The sequence below is a fragment of the Condylostylus longicornis genome, unplaced genomic scaffold (assembly GCF_029603195.1).
Source record: "Condylostylus longicornis isolate FDR11 unplaced genomic scaffold, ASM2960319v2 ptg000030l, whole genome shotgun sequence".
NCBI lineage: Eukaryota > Metazoa > Arthropoda > Insecta > Diptera > Dolichopodidae > Condylostylus > Condylostylus longicornis.
Genome location: NW_026577999.1, coordinates 3,708,919 through 3,731,942, shown reverse-complemented (window position 1 = coordinate 3,731,942; position 23,024 = coordinate 3,708,919). Strand labels below are relative to the sequence as shown.

The following is a 23,024-nucleotide window of genomic DNA, read 5'->3' as shown; positions in this document are numbered from 1 at the left end:
ACATAAATATTATGAAAATGACTTTTAAATATCATAGACTTTTAAGATTAAACTGAGTAGAAAAGAATTAAAGAATTAAAGAATATTATACAAAAGAAAAAAAACACAAAATCCTTTGATAAATTGTGATTTTTCGCGTATCCATATTATGAAAATGTGCTTGTCATTTATTAAATAATCATTATTATTATATTTAATATAAATTCTATACATTAGCACTTCATTCACTTAATTATAAATTTATTTTTTGATATTTAAATCATATTTAAAGAGAATTCTTTCTTTTGCAAGTCTTTTAAACTTTATAAAATTTAATTTTTTTCTTATTTGAAAAACGAAAGCGATTTCTTTAATTAAAATCATTATTATAGGTCATGAGACTTTCACCACTTTAATTATGATTTCACACCGATAACTAATAATGTATAAGAATTTTATTTTTCGCATTCATTTGTGTTTTAGGCCTTCCTTTTTTAGAAGAACATTTCACGTAAAAAAAAAAATTTTTTTTTTGTTTTAGAAAATTCACGAAAATTTAAAATAATTTTTAATTAGTGGGCTATACCCACCAGAATAACACCACAGGTATCATTAAATATTTAAATGACGTTATAAATTTTCTAATTAATAATTTTATTTTTTATGTAACATGGCGGGATGGTGTCCACTAGCATTTACCATATTTCTTAACTTAATTTTCTAATTTTTCGATTTAATGAACTTTATACAATATTCATAATTAGCATTTGTTCAAAAAAAAAGAATAATAATAATAAATTTTTTAATGGGTGTACAAAATATATATATATTACACACTTTAAAATATACCTAAATTTTCTTTCTCTGAAAAATTATGTGTATAGAAAAATATGTATTGGTTTTTGTTAATAAACACGACTACTCTATCTTAGAATACCAAGCAATTTATTATTTCTTAAATTGGGCTTGCCAATTTTACTCTAAATAATTACATAATATTTTCTTATTTAATTAAATAATTATAAAATTTTTTTATTCAAGTGTCTTGAGCTCACAAATTAAAATATTAAATCTAATAAAAGCATTATAATTACTTTTAATATTATTTTATGTCACAACGAAAACAGAAATTGCACATTAAAATGATCTTTTACCGACTTTAATATGCCATAAAGTCTTAAAATCTTCAAATGAACGACAAATTCGCTCAAAGTTCAGCAATTAACTTATTAATTCAAAAAGGCTATGCTTTATTTGCTTTTTTTCCATATAGCCATCTCCCCTGTAACACAGCAAGACACAGTCCAACGCTCTACCGACTAACAGGTTGCCCGAGCCTGTGGCGTTCTAAGAAATTTATTTCTCCCTTGGAAGTGAGGGGACGGACGCTGGCCATATCTGATCGTCTAGATTTGAGGCTATTGGTAGGTGTACTCATTGTACGTTGCCTCTCGATGATCCATCTGAAAAGGAAGGGCAGGTGGGTGGGGACGGCTTCTGTGGTCTATGCCTGGAGGTGGATGAAACGATGGAGCATTTTTTGTTAGAGCGCGAGGTGGTTGTTAACCTGTGACTAGGCTAATCCGGAGACGAGGGCTTTGTGTCCCTGGGGAGAATCTCACGGCTTGATGCGACTGCTATTCTGCGGTTTGTCAGGGCCCTAGGTATAGGGCCAATGTATGAAGAGCTTAAGAGCCTTGGTTTCCGAGAAAGAAAACTCAGTAAGAATTTACGGCACCTTTCAGTTAAGCCTCAGTTTCGTCCTACTGGAGAGTTAGTAAAAATTATTTAAGATCTTTTGCACAATTCAAAATTAGGTGAGTGAAGGAATTCAAGCTCGCACTAAGTGTACCTTTACAAGTGCCTTTAGTTCTTAAATTAAAATTTTTGTTTATAAATCCTCATTTTATACCAAATATTTTTTTCTATTAAAAATTTTTTGAAGTTCGAATACCCTACACAATATCATAATATTTTTATAACCATTTTTATATACCCATGAGATCAGAATGTATAAATCCCTTTCCCTATACATACATATAAAAACGGTTTGGAATTTTTATTAAGAAATTTAAATTATTCTTCAACTAGAATTTTTCATTTACATTTGTTAGATGAAAATAAAAGAGAAAAAAAAGTCCTCTAGAATTTTAGTCCTTTAGAGAGATCGCATTCTAGAAAACAGTACAAGAGAAAAAAAAATTTTTTTTTATTTTTTTAATTTTTTTATTAATCTTTTCCATTTTCTTGTAATTCATTATTATTATTATTATTTTCTCCCCTCGCATTTGTAGTAAATAATTGTTCATATAGCAAGAAAAACTGAACAAGAAATATTTTGTGAGTGTTATGGCATAGAGATGAAAGATGGCAGACAGAAGTAGGACAAAAAAAATATTTTAAATATTTTTCTGTGTTAATATTTTTTAGATTATGATTATTATTTGCTTGCCTCAGAGAACATTTCGCATCACAATTATTATTGTTGTTGTTATTTTTTCCTCCTGTTTTTCTCATTTATTTGTGATTGAACAGAAACTTTTCTTCATGACGTCTTTGTTTTATTTTTAAGTGTACCTACACTCCATTATTTTTTCTCTGTAGTTTCTTTCATAAACATTCAGTTTAAAAGACGTTTAACATTTTTAAATACTACAGTAAAAAAAAAAAAGTGTGTCACATTTTTGTCCTTTAATAACTGAGGACTAAATGAATAATAATAAAACACAAAAATTCATTTCATTTTTAGAAATTGTTTTCAGTCAAATTAAATCACAACGAAACAAATAAAAGATACTTCCTTCTTTTAATATTAAAGTAAAAATTTAAATTATGACGTTGAAAAAAAAAATGAAGTCAGTTAAATTCAAAATATAATTTATAAATAATTATTCTATTGTGAATGAAATTTATCATTTTACTTATTGTTTATCTAAATCTAAACTGAAATCTATTTTAACTTAAAAACGGTTTAAATGTTACAATACTTAATATTGCAAATTTTAAAATTCTCCCTAAAAATATGCAATTTTTTTAATATCTACTACAATACCAGTATTTATCAATTTATATTGCATAATGTATGGCTGGTTGTTCATGTATTCGCGGGTATAAAAACAAAAATAGTCCCCTTCTTGTCAATTTCCCAGCAACTGCGACTTGTCGTATTGAAGGGCAATCCTAGCCTAGCCGCATGCTAACCAACGTCAAGCGTCTCGTGTAGAAGAAGTATGACACTCTGGCGAGAGACCCAATGACAAGTGACTCTAGCCCTTCTCTTCCCATACGAGGCTGAGTCAGCCACTGGCCGACCAAACTCGGAAGTCCTTGGAATCGATTCGATATCGCCTGGGAAGTGAGTGTTAGTAATCTACTTAGTCTGGCAGAATCCCTGGTACACTCCACATTTCCAGAAAATTCTCCCCAACCCTATTTTTTTGCAGAGTGGAATACTCTTAATATTCCCTTAAGTACTGTTCCAATGACCCCACCCCGTCCTGTAGCGGAAATTGAAGATATCTCTGGTCATCTTCCTGATATTCGTTAAATTTTCACTCCACCACAAGTACATTAAGGAAAATTGAAGTTTCAATATGAGTTTTGATAATTATTTCAAGCCTCCTTTGAATATTAAAAAATAAAACAGAACTGATGAAATATTGTTAAAATTTTTAATTTCAACATTCAATTAAATTGATTTTCAAATTGTATAAACAAAATTAGTACACACACAACAATTTTTGAATATTAATTAAGTAAAGGAGCATGAATTTCATTATCATTGTAATAGCAATTCCGTTCTCTCATCTTGTTTTCATCACTCAGAAAATAAAACTTTCTTTTTAATTTTGTTTATACTTTTTTTTGGAAGATACGAGTAGAAACGCTTACAAACGATTAACGATAGTAATAACGGTCTTTATTCAAGCATTCATACACCTATACATACATAATAATGACCAGTAAATTATTTATTCAATATATACAGAACCACATAAATAATTACGGACACACATACATAATTATTTGAGTCAGTTTTTGATTCTGAAGGACAAAATTTTCAAATATTTTTGAAAAAATAAAATTTCGTCCTTTTTCTCTCTTATTTCCTTTTCTTCTTTCTTTTGTCTTTTAAAAAGATTTCTATCTTTTAACATTGTATTGGTGAAATGAAAATTTGATAAAGGATTTTGGAAAATTGTAAAAATATTTTCGTTTTTATTTTATTTAACTAAAAGGAATAAAAACAAAAAATTTACAGAAAAAAAAATTTTTTTTTAATCTGATGATCACTGAAGAATTAGAAAAAGATTTTCTCTTTTCATGTTCTTTTTGTATTTTTTCTAAACAATATCCTTAGGGAATTATAATCATTCCTTAATTTTTGTTTTTCAAAATACACACACAAAAAAAACAAAAACACAAAATTATATCCAATGTAACACGTGCAATAAATTATACGGAAAGAAATTAAATTCGGTTTTATATTTTTAAAAATAATAAAGCAGTTAACCTTCTGTTTGAGGATTAAAATTCATACTTGGTCTCATTTTTATCGAATAATTACTTTTAATTTTCTATATAGACATAAAAATATATAATTTTTTCAATTATAAATTCCTTAATTAATTAAAAAGCCTTAATAAATCTTAAGAAAATTAGGAGAAGAGTAAAAAGTTTTTTTTTTTATAATTTATAATAATTATGAAAATATTTTCATTTGGTTGATGATTCTTTGATTCTATAGCTTCAATATGTGAAAATTTTCTTATAATTTTTTATATATCTGTACATTAATATACAATTAATAAGAGTTGTTAACAAGTTGCTGTTAAATAAACAATTTTTAAAAAAGCAAATTTCTATGTAATATTTGATTGTATAGCAAATATAATTTCCTTATATTTCAATACCTTAATTTACAGCTTTTATAAATACCCATCTTCCAAATACTTCTGAGCGATCATGACTAAACAAGCTCAACTGTTCTTTACTTAAAAAGTAAGTTTGTTTGAAAACGAGCATAGGTTATTGACCATGTTAAGTCTGTTATATCCATACGAATCCAAAATTTGAAGAGATACCACATTCCTTCATACAATCTCTTGTTATTTGCTTAACGATTTTTTATACATAAACGGTTGTTGGTTAGTTGACGCAACAGTTATTCCGCATCCAAATTGCCAAAACGTGCCGTTTTGCTACCACCACGTTGCAACCATCATGTTATTTTCGAACATACTAATGCAGATTGTCTTTCTAAGGCCAGCCTTCACTTTGCGAAAATTTCACTTGAAAGGCAATTGGCTTGTTAGTAAGCCGATAATACGGCCGTCACATTAGAATTTAATTTTTATTATATTCGCAAGAATAAGGCAACAAATATCTCACTATTACTCCACTACTTATAGTATAGAGAGATAGGTAGCAATTACTTCGAAAATACCTAGAACATTTAATTTTTTTTGGCGTTGAATAGTTGTGAAAATCAAATATAAACTGGTACTCATTTGAATTTACTACGAGAAATATTTATAAGTATACCGTCAGTCAACAGGAAATCGGAAAATACAGACGAACGCATAATAAATTGGGATTACATTTTTAATAACATTTTCTATGGAATTGAATTTGAATTTTTTTTTTCTATATAAATTGAAGTATATGAAAAGAAAACAATTTTAATCATATTTTATCATGCCCATATACTCTAATTATACCCTATAGAAAAATTACTAATCTAGATTCCTTTTAATAATATACACATAGTATGTATACAGGTATATAAAATTTATTTATTAATATTATTATTATTATTTTTCTTACATCCCTTTATATTATTATTTTAACACAATATTATTTTATATTATTTTATATCCTTATATGATTTCATGGGAAAAACTTATTATTCTATATTCGTTCCATATGTTACGATAATATGACATTTTTAAGAAGATCAATCAACTATTCTATATACGTATACAAAATATGATTCTATTTTATACATAGAATGTGTGTGTACATGAGTTTTACTTCATCTATCACATTTATATAACAAAATAATTCAACTGATGATAAGTAAAATAATAATTATGATATTTTAAAGGATATTTTATCCTAAATAATTTTATGTTAGATTTGAAAAAAAAAACAGGTTGAATGAAATGAGGCCATATGGGCACAAATATATATATATATATAAAACATATAGAGAAATATTTCTAATTATATAGAATATTTTAATTAAAAATTCTTGTTTTTATTTTCTCTAGAAATCTTCAATATTATAATTATTAATATAAAAATGGTATGTAGGTGACTGATTTTTGCTAAGTTTTCAAGTTAATATTATATTTATATGTATATGTATAACAATATATATGAATTTCTTTCATTAAAATATTTTCAATGTTATCAACTGTTTATAAAATATTTTGTATGAAACGAACTATATAAAATTACTTAGACATACTTTTTTGACTATTAATTACTACTACATATTATGATTTTCACCTAAGTTACACTCAAATAAATAAAGAACTTCAATTCGTATATTGTATAACAGATTTAAATTCATTCACTTTATAGGATCTTTGGCGTGACATAATAAAATTTAAATAATATGATATTTCTCGGCATTTCACTAGCTTCTTAAGTAAAACAATTAGAAAATTTTCAGTCTAAACCTACTAATATCTTTAATGAATATACGCAGAAAAATATTGAAGTTTTAGTAGACTTCATATAGGTATTTCTAATTTCATTAAACTATTTTGCTATATAGAAACTAATTTTTTGTTAAAACTACCAAATATTCGCAAGAATTAGGCAACAAATATCTCACTATTACTCCACTACTTATACCACTACTTGCTCATAGGAGGGGGGGAGGTGCTGTGGGGCTTTGCTTTAACGGTGGCGGAGTTGCGGTGTTCTGGTCCTCACAAGTTGCTTGAGTTCATCAGGAGGGTGGGTCTCGAGCGTGTCTTGTAGGGCATGCACCGCACTCAGATGGAGGCGCCTAATAGATCCTTATACGTGGTCGGGGTGCACTGTTGCCCACGTTGTACAAATCTACAAATCTACAAATCTATACCACTACTTATAGCATAGAGCAGTGCACTTTGACACGAGGCACACTGTATAATATGCCGAAAATTCCAGAAAATGGGAGGAATATTCAAAGACAATTTTAATTAAATTAAAAACGCTTATAATCCTTATGAAAACAAATCAAATCATTCTAAAAAAAAAATGCAATTTAATTTATTTATCTAAAAACTGATTTTACTAATTATATTTTCTTTTTGTAAATTTTATAGCCATCAGCATTTTCATTAGGTGATTTATGTGTTCCGCCAATGGCAAATGTATTGAAAGTGTTCCTAGAAAATGGTCAAACCAAGTCATTTAAATATGATGCAACAACAACAGTTCACGTAAGTTTACAATACATACATTCGTATATATTTAAAAACAATTTTTTTAAATTTTTCCATTCTATTTAATATTTTCAGGATGTTGTTACTTCATTGCGTGACAAACTGTGCCTAACTGCCAGTGAACATTTTAGCCTTGTTCTAGAGCATGTTAAAAGTCTTAAAAGAAATAAATTAACATTATTAGATCCAGATGAAACCCTAGCAAGGGTAAGTATTTTTTATTTATAAAATTTTTTATTATAAATTGAATTAATTTCTAATTAAATCTTAAATGTTATATAGATTTAATACTGTTCCTAAAGTATATAAAAACAAAATACACACCACATTTAAAATTTTAATTAATTAACCAAGAAAAAAAAAATAATTTTATTATTCACCTTAGTATGAGGTCTTCAACTTTTTTGTTATTTTTTTTAAATATTTTTTGCATTATCCTTAATGCAAATCGTTCAACAATTTCCAGCATTATTTATAAAATATTCGGAAATAAATATTTAAAAAACTTAATGTGCACTTATAGCTAGCAAAAGAATAACCAAAGAAATGAAATTTTATAAAAAGAATTCATTGAAGTGCTCAAGTATAGAAACCGACTGAAAAATTAAAATAACTTGTAATAAAAAATGGTTTTCTTACCAAACACCTTTTACATATATAGATATCACAAAGATGTTTTATAAATAAAAATTTATATACAAGATACATTATTTCCAAGTACCTACATAAGTATATTATTATACCAGGTTTCCTTCTCTATTCGAGGTAGTGACAAAGAAACCAAAGATACCAAAGAAAAATAAAGAAAAATTTAGTAAAAAAATTTATTTTTAAAATATTTAAAACTTCAGTAAGTTTGCGACTTTTTCTTTTCCTCATTACGACCAACCTGTAAAACTTTTAGAAAAAAAAACCAAATTTACTGCTCTGTGTATTTGTGAGCAAATTTAAAGTAAAAGTAGTCACAGTAAATCTATATTTATAATAATAAATGTACAGAAAAATCTATTGAATGTAAATTTTTATGTTTTAGAGGGTTATCTAAGAGGGATTATATAATAGCGATAATATTGATCGATAAAATGAAAAAATTAAAATAATATCGTAATCCTAATCTTGGCTTTCAATGTAATTCTGTAACTAACTATGCAGTCGATTTTCTCATACAAGACCGGATATAATAGTGTGATTCGAATTATCAAACAATATTGTTCGTGAGATTTTACGCTATACGCGATATTTTATCAGCTTCAACTGTTTTACTTACAACTGAGTTGGTGTCGTATTACGATTTTACTACTAAAGCTAACAGAACTACTCATATTTAAATTTACCAGCAGAATTTACCAAAAAACCAAAAAATTTAAATCAAAAATATAATTATAAATTTATTCTGCCTTTTTTATATTTTTTCCTTTTTTTGAATGTCAAAATCATCAAAGATTAATTTTTGCATTATGCAAAATGACATTTTAATTACAATTTAATTCTTTTGTATATTCAACGTTATTCAATGTTATCGTATAACTATTATTCTATCCTTAAATACCCTATTGTACTAACAACATGCAACAAGTAGTTTAAAAGCATTTACAAATTATCATTCACCCATTACAAACATTTTACATTTTAAATGTTAAAAAAAAAATAATAATTTACGTATTTAAATAACATTAATCTACTAGCATTATATTATAAAATACAGTAATTATAACAATATATTATTATTATTTTAAATTTTGCATAGCAATTACAGTCATTTAATAACAAAATAAGTTTTTGTATAACAATAATAATATAGTTTATAATAATTGTTGCAAAAGCTATTAATATGTTAAAATAGTTAATGGAAACAGAAACTGTTCCCACATTGCCATAAAAATACAATATTTATATTTAAAAAAAAAATTGCATACATTTAGGGTAACATTTTATATTTAGTATATTTATTATCCTAAATATATGCAATTTTTTGAAATTTTATAAAAATAATTAAAAATTTGGTTTTTTTTCCTTCTTAATTGTTTATTATTATTATTGTTATTTCTATTTTTAGATAGCGGCACGTCCTGGAGCTCATAAATTACGTTGCCTTTTTCGTGTTACCTTTGTTCCAGTTTCAGCTGCTGAATTAGCTCAAAAAGATTTAAATGCTTTAGATTATTTATATATGCAATGTTGTAATGATGTTACACAAGAACGTTTTGCACCAGAATTACAACCAGAAGTAGCATTAAGATTAGCTGCATTACATATACATCAACATGCATTAGCAAATAATGTTTCACCAGCAAAATTAACTGTTAAAATAGTAGAGTAAGTGTTTAATTTTTTTCCATTAATATTTGTAATATTTTAAAAATATAATCTTCTTTTATGTTGAGATGAGAGAGGATTTGAAATCTTTGATATTTCAGAAAATATGTAAATATAAAAGTGAAAAATATATAATTACATGTATGTATGTAAAATACATGTCCTACATTATATTTTACACATAATATATGTGTTTAATTTATCAGGTTAATTAAATATTATATTATGTAGTTTCATTACCCCTCTCTAGAGGATGAGCAATCATTTAATTTAAAGAGATTGCGTGAATTTTTTTTATTTCATTTTTTATTTGTGCCTTTCATTTTAGAATGTTTTGTAAAAAAAAGGAAGAATACAATAATTAAACAAAAGGGTTCTGTTCTTATATTTTTTTGAATCCTTTTTAAAAAAGGATAATCATTTCTTGACAGCTTTTTCATTTTCTCTTATGTTTTATATTTTTTTTATTTTTAAGCTTCTTAAACTTGTTGAAATATTATAATAGTTGCTTACTATATAAAATTTTAATCATTTATGATGATATGGTAAATTAAATTTTAAAATTAAATATTTTTTTTTTGTTTTGCAGGCGTGAATTTGGTTTAGAACGTTTTGTGCCTTCATCTTTAGTAGAAGGAATGAAGCGTAAAGAATTAAGGCGTCTAATATCACATTTCTTAAAATTAAATTCACAGATGACAGGATCATCATCAAAAATGTTAACCCAACTACAGGTATGTATATGTATAAAAAAGGGATATTATAAAGTTGTTAATTAGTTGATCTTATACCTTTTATGAATTTGTAAAAAGAAATGATATGCTATTAATCTTGAATTTTAATTTTTAACAATAATATTTACATATTGAATATTCAAATTTTCTGTTATTACATTGAACATCACTTGCTTCATACACTCCGACTGAACATAACCAATATAATATATGAAATAGGAATGATTTCTTAATAATTTTGTAACTATATTAAAAATTGAATCTGAACTCGTTTACAATTTAGAAAATAGAAAAATTGATTACGATTTTCGTTCTAGATTTTTCTCCTAAAGGATTTATTTTGCAATTATTACATAAACATTATAAATATATTCCAGTTTAATAGAACAAATTTAATGATGAAATGACTTTATTACATTTAGTACATTTAGTTTTTCACTTAAATTTAAACATTAATATAAAAACAAACAGACGCTAATTTTTTCAATGAGTAAAATAGATGATGTACGAGTACACTATATTATATACAGTGGTGTAAGCCAAACTAACAGTTCAACACAAAATATTTAACTTTTAGAATAATTATTAAAATAAGTTTATATTTCTGTGGTTACTAAAGCAAAAACTCCATATACCAATTTTTGAATTACTTAATTTTATTCTAAAAATTCTTCTAAACATAATTTTCTATTTAGTTTAATTTCGACAATTGCCAAAAATTTTGTGAATTTTTCACAATTTCAACTTAATTCTCTTGTTACTCAAATATAAGTGAATTTTTCCTAACACAAAACAACCCATAAATAATATTAACTCTTAGTTGCTAAACACGTAATTTTCAAGAAATAATGCAAAAAATTTAATGAAGTAATGTGTAGACTCCAACTCATCGAACACAAATATTTAAAAAATTTGTTTAATTAAATTTTAATAATTTATTTTTCTAGCAATCAAAATTCAAATTTAAAATTTTCCAATAATTGTCATATTTTTGATTAAATTATAAACATTTTCTTTCTTTCGTCCTTTTTCAATTTTTTTAATATGATTTTAATCGATAACAAAACAATAAACCAATTTAAACAACAAACCACAATTACAGTCATACACGATCATACTACAACTAGTACAATACAACATTTATGCTGTACTATACAGAAAATTAAAAATACTATGTAACTGCCATGTTAATAATATCCTCGAAAATTTACCACCTAAAGGGCAAACTTGAAAAAGAGAGAAAAATATATTATACAAAATGAAAATTAATTATTTGGACTATTAAACTGTTAAAAAAAACAAAAATAAATAAATGTAGAACAAAAATGTAGAAAAAAAAATTATTGTGTCTGACAAAAGGCATTGTGAAAAACTGATAATTATCACATTAACCGGACCATTGCTGACAGTTTAACCCAAAATTTATAAATTACATGAATACATTAAATTTTTTTTTTTTGTTCTCTTGTTTTTGTTCCCGAAATTAGAATTTCATGTATAAATACATTTTGTTAATTACATTTTCTTTATTTGTATTGTACATTTGAATTGCTGATTTTTATTTTGGTGTATTTGTTAAATACCAAGGCGTTCAATATATTATACCTACACAAAATACATATATAGGTGTATATGTGCATAAAAGAATGGTTATTCATTAAATTTGTTTTTTGAAAAATTCTATCAATATTTATAAATTTCGTTTATAAATAAAATTTTTGGTAATTCATTAAAATATTTTCATAAAAGCACACATACAAATACAAGGTTTAACAAAATAATTAGAAATATTTTATTTGTTTTATTTTTAGCAAAATATTTTAGTAAATATTTTGCAAATAATTTCAATATTTTTAACTAAATTCAAATTTAATTTCTATTTTACCGGTTAGAGTTGAATTAATTAAATCGAAAATTTGCATTTAAAATTTATTTAGTTTGTGTTATTTAAATTGTAAAATTAAAGACATAACCACCATTAATAATAAGCGGGAGATAATCTATTTTTGAAGAAATTGAAATATACAATAATCTTATACGAATTATTCATTATAGAAATTTAATTATAGAAAGTTTAATGACTTACGACTGATCTTTCCAAAAATTTATGACTTCGTTTTAACACTCCGAATAAAATTGCTCGATTATTTCTCCTTATATTCGCAAAAATATAAAATCGGGCTGCAAAATGATTCGTGACATAAACTCGCGTATAAAATTTCATCAAAATCGGTTAAGCCAAACTTGACAGACAGACAGGCCAACACACTTACACAGACAGATCAACTTACCGACAGACATCTCTCTAAAAATAGTGTATTTACTTACGCTCGCTCCGCTACTCTGGGAAAGTGTGTTTCCACCGAAAACTCGGTATGCTAAATTAGGTATCATAACATAATTTAACACGGTTCCCCTATTGTATCCAATGCGGTCTGTAATAAACATAACCTGACTTTGTGGTATATTCTATTTTTCAAGCTCAAAATACGCATATTCGACCTCAAGCCCGCGGATTCAGCCTGTGTTAAATTTTCTTATATCACTAGCAAAAATTCTTTAAAGTGTCAACGGATTTCGCTCGCTTGCTCTAAAAAAATTTTGGACCAAAGATAAATTTCAAAAATATAATGCTCTTATACTTTTAAAGTAAAATACCCTTAAACTCAAACAAATTTTAAAAGTAATTATAACTTTGATTCTTTGTTGGGAACTTTATATTCTGCTATTTACTCATATTTTTTCTGGTTCAATTCTTAACATATGTGTATCGAATACATGAACACATACACATATTGTGTACATATCCGGATATTTATCAAACAATCCAATTAATTCACATTCTATTTTATTTTAATATAATAATTATTCTTAATTCTTTGTCTCCATCCAGTTTGTATCCTTTATAAAATACTTATATATTGTTATTGTTTATATGTGTGTAGCTATATGCTATTCAATAACATATTATGTATAATTATTTGTAATTTATACATTTCATTTAGCTCCAAAGAAAAAAGAACGCATAAAATATGCGTACTCATACACATATCCACGATTATCCTCTTTCCTTTTTGTTTTGCTTTTTTTTTCTGCTTTGTTCTATTCATGCCACCACACAGTTACTTAACCATGAAATGAAAGAAAACAAAAATGTGAATTTAACAATGACAGCTTTTATTTAGATCAAATAATAAAACAACAAAAAAAATAAATAAATAACAGTACAATAATGAAAATAACGGAATAACGGAAATGATTAATTGAAATTGATTATTTGCAGGCGAAAATTCATTATCTTGACATCATTTCTGGATTACCAAGCTATGGTGCAAAATGTTTTAGTACAAGTCAAAGAGAGGGCATGGAACGTGTATTATTAATTAGCCCCAGATTTGGTTTAAGTCAAATTGCTGGTGTTCGTAATTCTGTGGTAAGTATTGAAAATAATTAATTATTTTTTTTACTTTGTCTCTCTTTTCTCATCATAAAAATATTAAATATTATGTATGACAATCGTCTATATACAAATGTAACTTAATATATTATGTACAAATGAATTATGCAAGTACAAATATTGGTGAAAACTTTTATATAATTAACCTTCCCTGTCATTAACCATAAAGATACAAAGAGATGAATATTGAAATTATAAGGAAATTTTTGTCGTCAACTGAAGTGCAGAATACAAAATTTTAAAAATGTAAATAATTTTATTAATAGTTGTTTAAACACTTCGGGCGATTCTAAAAAACTGACAAATAAAATTATATCGGAAAAAATATTTTATTTTTATAAAAATTCTACCCTACGATATTGTACAAAGTCATTTAATAATAATATCGATTTTTTTCCAGTCAAATAGTTTCACTGAAATGACTTTTAATTTATTCGCATATGCTTACTTTGCTATTGTATGTAATCTATATTTAGTCACATAAGGTATAATATACATAATATACTCGTAGCTGTTCTACTAGTTATACACTGCGACATTTATACCATTTCCTTTTAATGATTCTGTATTTAATCTCAAAATCTTCAATTACCGAATGGTCATAGAACATTTCATTACATTACTCTCTATAAATGCTTTTAAAACTTCTTTTTGATATTTAATTTTTTCAATAATGATGTTCTACTCATGCTTAACATGTAACAAGAGGGAACATACTTTCTACTTGACTAACACATTTAATACTAAATGACTTAACAACTTGAATTGAATTTCAAAAAGAGACACGGAAAAAAAATCGATCAATTTAGCTTCAATTAACCAAAAAAAAAAATATAAGAGCATGAAAAGTAGAACGATATTAATATTATTATAGAGAATACAAGCAAAGGATTTTGATTTTAATAGTGATAATTTGTGTTATCAAAGTTACTTAGATAATATACTCGTAACATTGAACAATGGACTTCTAGATACAAATAATATAGTTTTATATCCTAATAAAATATCTGATTTTAATGAAAATCAATAAAGCATTATGCTTGCAGCTGAACATTCAAATTCGTACTTATTGATAAATCCTTATTATTTGCAGCCACAACCTATCTGTACTATTGAAGAACTACTAAGAGTTGTAGTTCATCGTGAGGATGATATAACTTGTACTGTACATGTTCAAATGGCAGAAGATCGAATGATTAAATTTTCAATGGAAGATCGTGATGCTTGTGAATTTTCACTTGTATTAGCTGGTTATTACAAATTATTGACAGGTAAGCACCTCACTTGAAATGAATTCAATTAAATATATCACGCTCAGTAATGCTACAGATCTTTATATACTCATTTCTTATATGATTCTTTTCTTACAGCTCCATTTATTCACTTGCTATAAAAAAAATTTAATTTTCTTTTTCATCCTCATTTAGGTGGAAAAGATCTTCATGTTGATCGGGAACGAGAAAAATATGAAGATGATAATGCACCAGCCTATTTATCACAACATACAGTTTTTCCAGCTAAATGGAGTTATGTATTACCATTCCATAACCGTGCACATAATGTTAGCTTTTTAGTACCACCACCATATCATTCACTACAGGAAATATCTGCAACAAAAGATGAAAGTATCATAAGTAGTATGATTAATCATTGTGATCGTAATATGAATACAGCAAAAATTCCCAATAATAATCATCAGCAAGAGCTACAGCAACAGCAAAATAATCTATTACCTAAAATAGATATTGGAACAAGTACTATAAATAATAGTGCGCATATTATACCAACTAATCCAAGTCAGTTTTCTGCCGTTGAAAATAGAATGTTAATTTCAGATGATTTTGGATTAGATTTACATAGCGTTATGGCAATGGAACTCTTAGAGGAGGCAGCAAAAGATTGTACAAGTGGCGGTGGTGGTAGTAGTAGTGCAAGTAGCAGTACCAATAGTTATAGTATGAGTTCTAGAACTACAAATGGTTATGTTGAGGCTAAAAACGAAGAAGTTTTAAGACGAGTACAAGAAATGCAAAAAATGGTTGAAAGCTCCGAACAATATTTAAATGAACACGGAGAATTGATACATGAATATGAAATTAAAAATAGTAGTTTAAGGCAACCATGGAATAGTACATCATTAGAATTGGATAGCGATTGTGAAAGTTTAAACAGCAGTAAAGTTTCATCAAATGAAGATGCTCCACCACCAGGGGCGTTGAAACATAGTGATTCTTTAATATTGTTAGCTGAGGCAATTAATCAAGATTTAACTGGAATAACAAAAGGATTGAATTCCATCGGTGGTTTAGGAAGTAATAATACAAATACGACAAATAGTAACGGTGGTGCTAATAACGATTTTACGAATACGAACAATAATAATAAAAATAAATTAAATAGCCAAATAAATAATGGTAGTGCTAATCCTCAATCACCAAAGGTGACACCAAAACCAACACGAAAAATAAATGGATTAAGTCAACTTCTTAGTGAATTGCAATCGCTCGGTAACGATTGCTCACAATCTGAATCGGATTCAGAATCGGTACATACACCAAGTCAATCACCGACAATTATAAAACGTAATGTTGCTTTTGGACCAACAACACCTAATCAACAACAAAACGGTGGTCATAAGAAAATGAATCAAATCCGGACTAGTTTTGGTCTACACAGCCCTGATAGTTCAGTTTTAGATTCAAAAGACAGTAATCTACGAGACTACTTAAGGCAATTGAAAGAATTTTCTAAAGCTGATGTAAAAGAAATGGATCACACAGATTTAGCTGCGAAAAAATTATCTGAACTTTATGGATTCGATATCAGTGAAGATACGTTTATTGAGACTGATCCTGATTTAATTGATTTGCGAGCAATACCACCACCGCAAACCCCAGACGAATTAGATTCAGCTTTTACCATATTAAATAATGCGCCAAAAGGATTTGGAGATGCGGGAAATAAATCGGAAGATGAAGGTGACTTGGACCAATTCTTAGCTAAAGTCATTGTTGCACCGCCTACACAAAAAGCAACTCCAGCTAAAGAACTTACACCAGAAGAAATAATGTCTTTTATAATACCACCACCACCGAATTTAGAAGAACTTGAGAAACGAAAAAGTTTAGAACTAAATCTTAATAATGGAAGCCCTGAATTTTTGGTTAAGACAAAAAACTCTCAAGTAGTTAGCGATAAAAATATTAATAATAGTTATTATAGTAATTATAATCAAAACAAATATTCCAAAGAAAGTCTTTATAGTAATTCCAATAATATTAATTCAAATCAAATTATAAATGGTCAAACAAATAATATAAAAGCTTTAAAAGAAAATGGAAATTCCAATCATGTTATTGAGTATTCTACTGTTGAACGTAAAGGCGCATTTTCCTGTTGCACAAAATCCAAAAAAGAGGAAGAACAATTACAAACGCCATCTGATAGTTCAACATCAACATCCAATTGCAGTTCTAGTACGGATTATCCAGGTTCAAAAACTAACTCGGATCAAAATGATGATAGTAAATTTTCTTTACCACCAAGAAGATGTCCGCATCAAACCAATTATAGCCCACCAGCTAGACCCCCTAAAAACACTGATCTACACAGTAAAATATCAAATTCCCCAGTAAAACGAATAACTTTTAGCCCTGATTTGAAGCGAATCGAACCTATTATTTCACAAACCCCACCACCGATTATACCCCCCAGAATAGATGGCGGTTTTGCTTCTCCGCCATCATCATCTTCAGCATCACCAACAATGTCCCCACTTGGAATTCCACCTAAAAAACCTCCTCTTCCACCAATTGCTGTTAAGCCCATTTTAAGAAACCCACAACCATTACCAAAACCAAATTTAGCAAATATCAGTTCTCCAATAAAAATCGTTGGAATTGGCTCACCACATTTGCATCGTAATCTCAGCGCTTATCGAGATCATTGCACATCACCAACATCTAGTTCACCAACAACTAGTTTGAGTAGCATGTCACCAACACCACAGCCCCGTTCAAATGGTCATCATCGATCAAACAGCGATTGCCCACCAGTTTGCTTAAAAAATCCCAGTTCGGATAATAAACCGCAATTATCTTTACTGTGCTCACCGCAAATGTCACGTAAATTACAATCTAATGAAAATAATAATCTATGTGCGTCTGGTGTTACTGAACAATATCAAACTTCGACAATAACTCGTAACGGATACGTTGTGAACGGTGAAGCATTATTAGCTAAAACTGATATTGCAATGGCTGGTCTTTTAGTAAGACTAGATCATGTGGCTGCTCAATGTACAGCAGCTCAATCGGCTGGTGGCGGAGCCAATATTGATGAGCAAAAATTTGAAAAAGCTCGTGAAGAATTAACCGAACAAACATTAAATTTAGTTACAGCTAGCAAATTACTAGTAGTTGCTATGTCTGATCCTTCACTATCATCATTACCAGAACATTTAACATCATGTTTAACTGCAATTCGAAGAATAACAGAGTTAACGCAAGACATGACTCGACATACATCATCACCACTACAAACTCGTAATATAGTACTTAAAGTACACGATGTAGCATCTAGTTTTCGTGAATTAGCTGGAGTTCAAATTGGTCTTCTTGGAGCAGGGCAATTGGCTTTGCAAGCTGAATGTTTAGCTGGTGTACTAACAACTCTTTTACGAAGTTTACGCGTTTTCTCACCATAAATTAATTCAAAATACAATCTAGTATATTCCACAAAAAAATGAAATTTCAATTGGTTTAAGGGAAGGTAAGTAAATTTAATAATATCTTTACAAGTAAAATAAAATTTTGTTTGAGCACTACACAACATTAAACTTCACAAAAACAAAATTTAACTAAAATTGCCGAGATTACCGAAAACAAAAAATTAAAATTACCAAACCATTCAATTAATCGATAAAATATCATCAATCAATTATAATAATAACCATATTTTAAATGTTAAATTTTTTTCTAAGCTCAAAAGCAATTTAGAACGCATTAATATTCCTGTTAACTATAATATTTAATATAAAAATAATAACGGTTAATTTTTATTAAATACCCAAAAGGTTTCAATCATTACCAAAAAAAAAAGAAACAAAAATGAATTATTATAATATAAAGATTCAATATAGCTAAAACTCCACAACCACAGCCACCACTGACGAATGAACAGTGCAGTACAACAATATAAAAAAAAATAAAAATTCAAACAATGAAATTCAATTCGGCAAACATTAAATAGCATTCATCACTAATTTATTTTTCATACATACAAAATTTGAATCTAGAACAGGGGTATCCAAACTTTACAGTTTTAGAGTCAAACTTATTTGGTTTCGTAAATTTCAATTAGACCTTATCAACAGATTTATTCTAATTTACTTTTTGTGTTCACAATTCTAATAATCTTATAACTGCGTTTAACAATTTACTGTAACCGGATTGATCACACTTGTCAATTAAATTTAGCACGCAGCCCGCGTTTTAGATGCCCCTATTTTTGAGTACTGAAAATACAATTTTCGATTTTTTAAAAAAGTGCATCCGATATTCTAAATTTAACATAATTAGACGTTAATTTTATGGACGAGATCGTTTCTTGGTTAATTCTGAAAATACTTCCTTGTTACACTATTGACCATATCAATTCTAAATCATTAATACTCAACTCCCCTATTAAAATTTAGCATTTTGATAAATTCGAAAAGTAGCTTGAAACCTTATTGATCCCAAAATATGCAATTGTGGCTTAACACTAATGTATTCATAAACTGTTTGTAATTCACTGTATATTTTAAAAATATCCTTTATGATACATGAAATAATAATTTAATCCAAAAACACAATACAATGAAAATATACACACATATTTTTTTTCTATGTATATATTAATTAACAAAATAATTATATTATATGATTCTCAATTTTTTCCCTCATTTTCCCATACGATAATTTCCTACATAATACAATAATTCTCTTTTTGATTCAAATTCATTGAAATGATCAACACTACTCTCCAATAATTTCCAATAATTTTCCTATTCAATGCTATAAATCCTTTTTGATATTTTCATTTTTTACTTATATATTATATTGATTTTTTTTCCATATTTTTATGTTATATACTTTTTTTCCGACTTTGAACGATTAAATATTCTCCCAGTTACCGTTCCTCAAAACATATATAATATATTTGAAATTCTAATAACCGGAATAAATTATCAACAAACGGATGTTATAAATAAATGTAAGGATTAAAGGATTTTTATTATTTCAATATTTTCTTTTTTCATTACATACAAACACAATACAAGGTCTATTAGCAGTAAATATAAGTATATACAATAAAATAGCCTTATCATGACCTTTTTATAAAAATCATCATTATTTTCATAATCAATGTCATTATCATAGAAGAATTGTTTACTTTATTTTACGCATATTGTTAAAAAAAGAAATGAGTATAAAAAAGAGTAAGAAATAAGAGAAATTTTTAATTTTTGCCTCAATAATTAAGAATAATGAAATTTTTAATATTAAATTAAAATATTTATTATAGAAATTCAAATTTTTACCGACATAGAAAAGAGGATATTAAATTCAAATAAACTGGTATTAAAAGATTTAAGTAAGCAGTAAACATTATAATCGTATTCAGAGGAGGCAAAAATTCAAGTGGTCAAATGATGATCTACACCAAATTAATTGCCTTTGTTTAAGAATATTGAACAATGTGTATAAAATAACGCAAAACGCAAAAATATGATTTATTAATGGGGATCAAGGGATACCGTATTATACTGATTGTTAAAGTAGGATTATTAACTGTGACATCAACCGTAATATTAAGAAATTTTTATCCATATGATTTTAATAGAAAGCTACAAAACGCACTAGGTTCTAAATGAAAATTTTATAGGATTTAATCAAGTTTTATATAATCTGGAATTTTATAATATTACCGCAATTTTAATCACAAAATTTGATTTAATATGAAATCCAATTAACTATAATAATCCTGTTCACACTGCAATAAGACCAATATTTTATGGCAAGTAATAATTATTCAAAATAATATTAATATTATTCAGGAAGGATGACACTTAAACAAATTACAAATCTTAAAATTTTTTATGAGAATAAAAAAAATTTTTTTGCGGGAACAAGATGGGAACACAAAGATAACGTACAAAACCCCTCACGCATTTAAAAGCTATAATTTATAAGATTTTTAAAATGTATTTTTGATTTTTGACATCACGGACTTTTCATCAAATAAACCAAAGTAATTATATTGTAAAAATATGTTAGGAATTTACCATAGAAAACGAAAATTTTGTACTTAAAAAATTTTTCATTATTATAGTCTAAAAATTCTATACGTAATATGTAAAATAATCGTTAATATATCAAGCATATGTACAAACATTTCAAAAAAAGAATTTCTAAAATAATAAAAATGCATTGGATACCTTCACTCTTTTCCCTAAAATTAGTATGCTAGAATTTTGATAATTCAAATTAAAATAGTGTTTAAAATAAATTTACTTTGCATATCTTAAAAATTACTTTTGAATATTATGTAAAAAATTTCCTTGTAAATATTTACTTTTCCACTCAAATGAATAAATCAACATTTTTTAATACATTTGTATATATGATTGAATAGCGTCACATTAATCCCGTCGGTTTTCATCTTATCACGAATATTGTTTTCAAGGTTAATTGATTACATTTTCTTCTCTTTTATGTTTTCTACTTGTATTATATACACATTTACATTGTTCTCCTTATTTCCTCTAACCCCAACGAGTATAACTATAGTATGTAAATAACACAAATAGGAAAAGAATTTATTTTAAAATTGTCAATATTTTAAAGAACATGTAGGTTATTTATAACATACTTACTCGCTATGCACAATAATATACAAATTTTTTTTGTATAATGAAAATGACACGAAAATTTCTAAAAAGTTTTCCGCTTTTCACCATCAGCATAAGCATAAGGTTTGGCATAATATTTTCGTGGTAAAACTTTATTGTAAAATATAGATGAACTATCATATTACGTTATACCACAAATCTAAATTAAACTTCCGGCAAAGTATGATAACTATTTACATGTCATAGTAAAATTACCTAATGCAGGTCAGGCTTTAAGTTAAAATTTAAATATTCGCTGCAAAAATTATAGCCTATATAAAAAATTTAATTGCTACTTAAAATTTCCACAAAAAAGTTATTGCCGCCATTTAACATATTAAAAATCTGACAGTAAATCTGATGGGAATAGAGTAATTTCTATTATTTGCCGTCAGACAAAGTCTAATATCAAGCAGTGTTTACATATAATACGACTTTCATTAAAATTTCAGTTTGAATATTAGATTTTTTTTGGCATATGTTAAGAGTGTCTTAAAAACTTTTAATGCAAACAGAATTAAAATCAAATTACAGATTCGGAAATTAGTACGGATTCTCCCAACAAATTCAGAAATTTTGAATATTACAAATAAATTCTTCTAAGAGCCACATTTCAAAATTCTAAAGTTCAAATATCGCCAATTAATATTATTACCAAAGAAAATTAATCCTAACCATACCTTCAAAATATCTTCACAAATATTTAATTAATCAAAATAAAAAATTTTGTTGTATTTTTTCAATAAAACTTCAAAAAAGATTGCTAACAATACGGGAATTATTTACAAAAAGAAAAAAAGAAAATTATCCGTTTAGTAGCAACATGAAAATAAAACCATTTTCTAAGAATAAAATTGACATAATATTAGGATTATGAATAATCATACATATTATGTGTTTTCTAAATCATCTTATATTAGCCATGGGATATACATTGGGGATTCTATAATAGATCTTCATACCTTTAGAATAAAAATATATAAACTGATCTAACCTTCTAGGAGATGAAGATATAATAAATAAATAAATAAAAAAACGCAAGTGTACAATTTCTATATCCTTTTTCCCTAACTTGGATTTTACTTTCAGTTTTTTATTCTATTTTATTTTTATATTATCCCTCAACAGGAATTATCTTTATGATCCTTATGAAATTACATAAT

At 26.8% G+C, this 23,024-nt stretch overlaps 1 protein-coding gene across 1 annotated transcript in view; it reads left to right on the top strand.

The window, feature by feature from the left end:
* Positions 1–23,024, top strand: part of LOC129608184 (uncharacterized) — a 163,249-nt gene that overhangs the window by 132,174 nt on the left and 8,051 nt on the right. The window contains exons 6-12 of the mRNA XM_055519542.1: positions 7,302–7,418; positions 7,497–7,628; positions 9,478–9,737; positions 10,327–10,471; positions 13,755–13,904; positions 15,022–15,199; positions 15,356–18,698. Of these exons, the coding sequence (XP_055375517.1) occupies positions 7,302–7,418; positions 7,497–7,628; positions 9,478–9,737; positions 10,327–10,471; positions 13,755–13,904; positions 15,022–15,199; positions 15,356–18,633 (4,260 nt within the window). The 3' untranslated portion in view covers positions 18,634–18,698. The remainder of the gene's footprint in view (positions 1–7,301; positions 7,419–7,496; positions 7,629–9,477; positions 9,738–10,326; positions 10,472–13,754; positions 13,905–15,021; positions 15,200–15,355; positions 18,699–23,024) is intronic.